We start from the raw sequence: 8,871 nt of genomic DNA, 5'->3' as shown, positions 1-8,871 counted from the left end.
CTGACTCCTTGCTAACTGACGAGGATGTGTATTCCTCCTCTATATAGAGTGCCACACCCCCACCTCTCCTTCCTATCCTGTCCCTTCTGTACAGCCTATAGCCCTTGACATTCACTGCCCAGTCATGCCACCACATTTCCGTGATCACCACTATGTCCAGACTGGTGTCAGCTAGCAGGAGGGTGAGTTCCTTCTGCTTGTTTCCTACACTACGAGTGTCATATCACCCCAGCCAAAGATCTGTCCAGCCTCTTCTTGAAGACTCCCAAGATGACTATTGCCAGCCCAGCCAAGTGTCCCCAAACCACCCTGTCTGGGTGTTGGCCCACATTTGTGGGAACCTCCCCCTCAGGAGGTTTCTCCCGGCCCAGGCAGCCCTGGGGAGCTGAGGGGAATGCTTCCCCCCACCCCCCTTCCCAGCTGCTTTAGCAAGGAAGGGAAGAGGAGTCCTCTGGGCTGAGTGCCTGCCCATCCAGCCCAGCAAGGGGGCACCAGGGAACCCCTGCCTTGGGAGGCTTTCCCCTACTCCAGCCTAGGGTTTCCTAGCCCCAGGGAGTTGAGGGGAATTTTTCCCCTCTCCAACTCCAACCCCTTAACTTAACTGCAGGGAGTCTCAGGGGTATCCCAGGGGCCAGAGGGAAATTCCTTTGCTCCCTTGCATTATGTTTGCCTTGCTCATAGCAGCTAAGGCAAAACCAGCTGCAGCAGAGTAGGAGAATTTCCCTCCACTCCCTGATGCTGCCTGAGACTTGCAAGGGCTGAGGCAAGCAGCTCTGTCATTGTGGAGGGGAAGAATTCCCCTTAGCTCCCCAGGGCTGCCCCAGGCTGGGGGACCCTAGGTTGGGGCCAGGGGAAGCTCCTCAAGGTAGGGGCTCCCTAGTGCCCCCATGGTAGACTGAATGGGCAGGCACCTGGCTTGGAGGACACTTATGGCAGCCTCTGAAACAATCAGCAGGTGGGAAAGATGAGCAGAGAGGGTTGCCAGGGTCTGAAAACCACAGGGGCTTTTCCCTCTGCCCCTGTGCTATTAGACCCTGGCTAGGGACAGAGGGGGTCTGTTCCCCTGCCAACCCCTCTATCCCAATGAGCTGACAGACACAGGCAAAGTATCCTGGGATCCTGGGGGACTGTCAGTTAACTTGAACCAGGAAGGGATCTGGGACAGAAGTTCCATAAACTGGTTTGACCTAAATCAGTTAGGTCTGATACTACATCAAACCAGGTTTATACTAAACCAGTTTTGGCCCTTTTGAAAGTGGTTTATGTGCATTGAACTTCTATTCTGTTACAGGTTTAAATCAGTTTCTGATCACTTAAGCCATATGTATAATTTCTGTCCCTAGCCTAAGTAACAAGCATTACCAGTGCTGTGGTATTAGAAGCCTGCAAACTGACTAGACTCTACTCATTTTCATAATTTCTAATAGTCAGTTGGAGCTGCTACTGGAAGACTTGAAAGTGGGTAGAAATAACAGCTGTGAAACTAACTCATTTGCATAATTTTGGCATCTGACACAGTAGACTGTCACCTGTGAAAGCATACAGGTCTTTGAACCAGTTAATATCAAAGCTGCCAGCCACCATGTTCTGCCTTCTGCCATTCATGTTTAAGGCTTCTAAAAGTAGACCCGGGTCAGCAGCATCTTGTTCATTCTTTCTGGTGCAATTCAGGGAGTACAATTTAGTTACAAACTAATCTACAATTACAGTATACAGTTACAATTAGTTAACAAGTCACAGACTAGACAGTGGGTCTGAAATAAGCTATGCACTTAAGTGGTTCCTTCATTTTTGGACCAGCAATACATTATGCACGTGTCTAGCTTGAATGCAAGTGCAGCTTACTGTTTACAGACATATATATATCATATACTATATATATAGACATATATATAGTTTTTGCTCCAAAGAGTTTTTTAGTAAAATATACAGGACTATTTTCTGAAAAGTTGCTGGCTAAAGTGAACCTATCATACTTCTATGCAGTGCCCCAAAGATCATTCATGCAGACTGTATGAAGAATAGAAGCATATGTCTACTTTGAGTTAACTAACCTTGCCTATGCATTGTAGCAGGCCCAAATTAGCAATGCTCTCAAAAAATCTGCCCCCAAATTTCCAGTCCAGTGAAATGAACAAGTCAGATGTATATCTAGTATGTATTTCTGCTTTAGGTAGGCACGTGTTCTATATGTGTTTGATATTGTTTTATTAATGAATGTCACCTATGGAATTCACATAGAAGGAAAGAAAGATCTCAGTTTGCAATATTAGTCTTTCAATTTTCCTAATTTGAGCAAATGAGACAAATGCATTAGTTTCTATTACAGAAAGGTAATTATCTGTATTAGTCTGAAGTCGGGCAGAAGTTGGGGCAGGATGACACCTTGAAGACTAACTTGGTAGAAAGGCACAGACTTTTGTAGGCAACAACCTACTTCATCAGATGTTATGACAAAGTAGGCTCTCACCTAATGAGGGATGCCCTGAGTTTAAAAAAGGTTCAGAACCACTGGTTTAGAGCAACTTGCTAGTTATTTTAGTGAGAGGGTATCTCTCTGAATGGCTAGTAGCTGTAGCAAATAGACAAGTTGCTCTTCCTGTATCTTGTAGGTCAGGGCTGTCCATCTTCTAAGCAACTGGGGGCACAAGCCCTTCAGACAGCCCTAACAAGGGCTGCACCAGCAGGTGCTATGGGCCCCTGGCGCTGCACCCTCAATTCCACTGTGTGCCTCAGTGTCCTCCATTGCACCGTGTGTTCCCCTGCTTGCTCCCCACCCCCAGCACTATACATCCTGATGCCTCCCGTGCACCTCAGCTACACCACATGCTTGATTGCTGTTCCTCACCCTTGGCTCCCCAGCCATTGTTCCTCTGCTGCACTGAGCCTCTAAAGTGCCCTGGGCTATGGGCTTGCCCAGTGTTGCAGGATGTGCTATGCTGTATTCTGGACTGGTACCATACACTATATAATGTTGGTCCTGGCCCCAGTGATGTATGCAGTATGTGGGTTGTACACAGCATAGGGGTTGGTCTGGGGTGTGGGCTGCATGTGGCACTCTGCCAGACTGGCCCTGGGACCTGGCTCTAGCATGGCCCTGGAGCCAGCAGGCAGAGCTGGTCTAGCAGGGAACCACATGCAGTGCATGCCTGTTGCCAGCCCCTTATGCCACATGCAGATCATATGGCCAGTCTAGCCCGTGTGCTGCATGCAGCACACACCAGCCCTGGTGCTCACTCTGCACGTGGTGGACTTAGCATTCCGTGCAGTACAAGGGGTTGGTCTGGGGCACAGGCTACATATGGCACCCTGCTGGGCTTGCCCCTGTGTATTGGCTCCATCACAGCTCAGTTCGGATCGGCACCAGAGCTGGGTAGCGCATGCAGCCTGCACTGACCTTGTGGGGCCAAATGAGTTGGACACTCCCCGTGTAGATAAACATGCTTTCAAGACCTTTTATTAAAGCTAGGACATCTTTGTATGTATGGTTTACATATTAAGTCTGCCTAAATCTAGGAAGGTTGGGGATGAAAGAAAATGCTTAAGGTTTGGATGTTTGTACTGGCTAGAAATGGAAGAGTGGATATAGTTTCTCTAATTTCCAAGTACCAAATAGAGGTATTCTTTATGCTTGTTGAAAAGCTCACTGTGTCAATTCATTTTATGTTGGTCTTGTTCTAAAGGTAAGTATGTCTGGCAAATATTAGAGATATAAAACTTGGGAAGATATATTTGAACACTCTGAATGCTGTGTTTTAAAATAATTGCTGTATGTTTTCACTTAATGCTATGCTTTTATAGAAAGAAAACGTTATGCCACCCTGTAGGTTGCTATAAAGATTGTTTATGAAGTTCAGCCTAAGACTTAAAATAGGTTGAATTGGAGACTTTTGAAAAATGTACTGTACAACACAGGAGACCAAATCATGCTAAAGTGCAGGGAAAGACTATACATCAGTTCAAAGGCTACATTATTCAAAAAAATACAACCATAAAAAAGGTAATAAGATTACATTCTCACACTTCATGGCTAGTAAGGTGCATTAAGCTGCTCAGATATTCATAACTTACTGTGACATTTGGGAAGATTACATTTTGCTGTGCACAGCCATTACTGTAGCTCAGATAATAACTAGCCAATGCATGGGCCTGGATTATGATCCCTGTCGTTGGAAACAAATTTGTATTTTGAAGGTTGATCAGTTTCAAATCACCATTAGAAAGGGTTAATATGACATAGCCTTATGCCTGTAGTGTGTGTGCGCTTATATGCATCTAATGGGCATGCATACATATAGTATATCAACAGTGCTATAGATTTGGTATACCAGGTTTCCCCATCATTATTTTTCTCATAAGGTGTTTCTTAACACGCTCAAAGAAAGAAATGTTCAAAATAGTTACTGTTCTGGAAATATACTTTTAATATGTGCTGAAATATTTGTTTTTGTAGATTAGATTGGAAAACTAATTTGACAGCTTCTCGGATGGGTGGTTTCTGATAATGGTGTGTATGTAGCCAAAGTGAAGGATTGGTGGTAGGAACTATAAGGTGAAGGTGAGGTCACTTTAGTTATAGCTAAATGTTGCCTTGTAAAGGGTTGTTGGCATTGTTTAGTTAGTTAAAACAGAAAATATAATTAACGTTAAGAAGTGGCACATGACTCCCAGCTTTAATTTTGCTCTCTGCTATGCTACTGTATTTGTGTTAGTAATGGATCATTTACTCTTTAGTCTGTGAGCCTACTTACAGCTGAAAGACTGGCCTTTTGAGGGAGGCTTCAATCAGTTTTATAGGCAGGTGATGTGCTTGCATTCAGTGTAATATGAGCTTTAATATGAGTCACTTACTTGACCTATTATCCAGTTTCCTTCAGGCTTGTCTCATTGGAGTTTTCTTTTTGAAGTTCATTTTGTGAATGCGCTAATGAATCTAGCCCCTAATTTCCTTGCATGATAGACATGATCCCTGTAGTATAGAAGAGGAAAAAATGAGACACAAAGTGAATAACTTGATAACGATAAAAAAACACTTGGTGGTAGAGCTGAGAACAAATATTGGGTCTCCTGATTCCCAGGTCTGTGGATTTACTACACAATATTCCTGGCCATATACTTCCTTAACTACATAATTAAATAACTGCAATTTGAAGAACTAAAAATAAGGGAAATACAAATCTGTCTTTCTCTTTTAGAGAAACTTTGCATTTCATCATGAAACCTCAGTCACCATCTAGTTCTTGCTTTTATGGTATTTGACATCATTGCTGATTTTTAGGTTGAGAATATTGAAAATTGACCCTTCTGAACTAGATACAAAATTTAGGAATTTCAGAAATTCTACAATGATTACTGTGCTTGACTTAAGCATAAGGGCAACAAATTCTGCTTTATTTAATATACTTCACCATCAGATCTAATGAATGGAACTGCTGTTTTCTGAAAGCAAACGAAAATATTTGGAATGATTTTCATCAGGAAAGGAAACATGTTTGAAATCTGAACAGGATTGTGCTAAGCAGTAAATCTTTGAGATGTGTGATCTTTAGGATGCAATTCTGTTTTTTCTTCTTCCCAATTGATTCTTAATTTTTTTAGATTTAACTTTTCAGACTTGCACATCTCCCTCTAAAGAAAAAAATTATCAAGATACTTGACTTCCATGTGTATCTCCTGAGTGAGACATTCCTATTTTCTTAGGAAAGTTGAATGGGAAGAAAAAAAATCTGTTGTTTGGACATGCATCAGAATGAACAAGAACTCAACAAACCTGAAAAAGCTTTTTTCCTTTTTGTTCAGACATTTTCTTGTAAATGCGTGCAAGTGGTACACAGGTTATCTACAGTGTATAACCTATGAGATGTTTTTATATGGATTTATATTATTCTAACTCTGTAGGAAAGTTTAGAAATATGAGGGCCTAATCAGAATGAAAATGAAATTCAAATTCTAGCTTGTCATAAATGCAAACTTAGTGTGTGTGTGGTTCCACCTTTCTTTTGCCTACCCTGTAGCTATTCCCTCTTAATACATCACAAACTACTTAATGTGGTACAATCAAGTAAGGTTTGTTAGAAACCTGAAGATTTTCATTTCTGGAAGAAAATTAATTAATAGATCTGTATGAGGAACCATTGAGTCCTGTGGTGGGCTTAAACCAGTGCTTTATATTTATTAATGGTCACTCCAATATATGAAAAAAGTTTGGGGGTTTTTTGGGTGGGGGGGCGGGGTTTGTTCTGTAACTTGAAAATGAACAAAATAGTAATAACAAATGCTGTAGTATCTTCAATTACCAAAGCCAAGTTGCATGTTTTATTTAATATTTTAGGAGCCAGGTTTAATCTTTAAAGATCAAAACTTCTGTGAGCTCTTTTCAGCAGGATTGTTTTACGTGAGCATATTTACCAAAGGAATGAACTAAATCATAGAAAGGTCACACATTTCAAGGTTACTCAGTGAAATAGTGAACCCAGAGGAGAGAATTAATAGAAGTCAGTGTGGCCACCCAATCTGTTTTAATTTAATCCTAATCCAGTCCCCACTATCACTGAATACCTTTCAGCACATGTGGTTGGGAGCCTTACATACTTATTTTCCATGGCAAATTTATCATTTAGGAAGATCCTTTGAAATGATTGTCACTAGTGTTTTCTTTCTTTCTTCTCAAAGCTTGTAGGAGGCCATTTTGATCTGGAAATGAACTTTATTATCCAAGAAGGAGAGGGTATTATATGCATGGTAGATCTGTTGGATAAATGCGATGCCACTTGCCAGGCTGAGGTATGGAGCATGTTTACAGCAATCCTGAAGAAGAGTATACGCAATCTGCAAGTTTGCACAGAAGTTGGGCTTGTTGAACAAGTGCTCCAGAGGATTGATAAAGCTGATAACATGATTGCAGGTAAGAGTTCACATGGCAGAATACTTTGAGTTAAAAATTCTTGGCTTTTTATATAAACCTTACTGGGACACTTTTCTTCTTGATACTGCATTTTATCTTATACAGATATGTGCTTTTATTTTATTTTTTTCTCTTTCAGATCTCTTAGTTGATATGTTGGGTGTGCTGGCTAGCTATAATTTGACAGTTCGAGAACTAAAATTGTTCTTCAGCAAACTGCAAGGGGAAAAAGGAAAATGGGTAAATAAGTTTGTCATAGTATTGGTTATACTTTCTTTTACTATTTTCTATTAGCTAAAAGGCTAACTTTTGTAATATTTTTTGATAACTAAATGTTAAAGCTGTCAAAGATGTAAGGATGGCTGCCACTGTCGATATAGATCTTTTTGCATACAAATAATAAAATATAAAGTCTAAAATTATGATTAAGGTACTAATCAGATTTATAGCTTGGTAGCTCAAGGGGTGTATTGATATGCTCCAGTGTCCTCCTGCTAAACTGTTCACCCATGCCTCCATAAATACAAAAAATGATGTGGTGAAAATAGGAAAATTTCTGGGGTTTTTTTGTTTTCTTTTTTAAACAATCCCAATGTGAAGCTTAAGTAAAAATGGGGTTATTACAAAAACCAAAAAACCAAAACGGAGACCTTTAAAAGAGGTCGATTTAAAAACAGTTGCTTGCATATGCAACTCAAGAAATCTGTCATTTTCACTGATTGGTAAAGAGAACATCTGATTTTGTTAGTGCAGTAGGAATTTCTGACAAGAATTGAAAAGAAGATAAACTTGTAATATCATTTGCTGGTAGCTTGCTGGTAACGTCTTACCATACTGTTTTTTTTAATTCCACTCTGAGTAGAATAAGAAACCCTCCCAACAGTCAGTTTTTTTGCTTAATCCAGATGCTACCAAATGTGCTTTTTTCTAACTGAGCTCTTAACCATCAGAGCTTCTGCTTGTATGGAAATTGCAACAGCTTTAAGATTTGCACAAATTAATTAGAAAAGTTATTTTTTTAACCTGAAATAACCTGCCCAGTCTAGAAAAAAAGACAAGTATTTATTTAAAATCTCAATGTGCAATTAAAGTGGCACAATTAAGTAAAACTTTTAAAATAATACGTCTGGAAGGTCTGGAATTTTAGTTTGCTCCATAAAATAGTGTGTATACGATGTAAATATAATAGTTAATGTAATAATAAACACTGCATGTGCTCACTGGCTGTGGGAAGAGTCTCTTTGTAATGTTAACATTTTCATTTCCTGACCTTTTTTTGTTGCTGTTTGAATTTAATTTCCTTCTTTTATTAAAGACCTAGTATAGAGGAGAGGAGGAAGAAAGAAACCTAGCTGCATTTCTAGGGAGTTGCATAGCACCATAAATCTTAAACTCAACCCCTTTATAAAGACACAAAATGCATATGTGCAGCAAAAGTTACCCAGCAGCAATATGGTGCTGAAGATGCATAATCAACTTAAACCATGCATTTCCCTTTTTTTCAGTGTGGATGCATGAGGGGTATTTGAGGTTGTTTTTTTTGTTTTGTGGGTTTTTTAATACCTGAAAAAAATTGAAATTCTTTCTAGGCTCATACTGCACTTAGCTTTCAGTGAGTATCTACATGTGAAATTTAAAGTTTTAGTAGGATTTTTTAGTTACTTAAGCTAAAAATTCCTCTTACTAAAAGAGGAAAAGTATATCTGCTTCCATTCTCCATTGTGGTAACTCTGAAGGAGCTAAAGGGATTGCTTTTGCTTTCTGCAGGAGAAAAAGGTGCTTTAGGAAAGATCAGTCATGCCAAGTTTTGGGCCAGATGGGTAACTTCTAGAAAGTTAAAGCTGTCTGGCACCTATAGCTGTAGTATTTGTGTATACTGTGGGTGATGTAAAGTGTCCAGAGATTACTGTTACTCCATAGGTGAAACAGCAGTGGTCTCTATATCAGTGTTTCCCAACCAATGTGCC

General features: G+C 40.1%; 1 protein-coding gene across 9 annotated transcripts in view; it reads left to right on the top strand.

Moving 5' to 3' along the window:
• The window catches only part of LRBA (LPS responsive beige-like anchor protein), a 580,756-nt gene that overhangs the window by 64,071 nt on the left and 507,814 nt on the right, over positions 1–8,871 (top strand). For all 9 annotated transcript variants that reach the window (XM_019534457.1, XM_019534459.1, XM_019534455.1 and 6 more), the window contains exons 2-3: positions 6,673–6,904; positions 7,044–7,144. In XM_019534457.1, the coding sequence (XP_019390002.1) occupies positions 6,673–6,904; positions 7,044–7,144 (333 nt within the window). The remainder of the gene's footprint in view (positions 1–6,672; positions 6,905–7,043; positions 7,145–8,871) is intronic.

Source organism: Crocodylus porosus, unplaced genomic scaffold, assembly GCF_001723895.1.
Source record: "Crocodylus porosus isolate Cpor-Errol unplaced genomic scaffold, CroPor_comp1, whole genome shotgun sequence".
Classification (NCBI taxonomy): domain Eukaryota; kingdom Metazoa; phylum Chordata; order Crocodylia; family Crocodylidae; genus Crocodylus; species Crocodylus porosus.
This window is presented reverse-complemented; position numbering and strand designations above follow the sequence as displayed.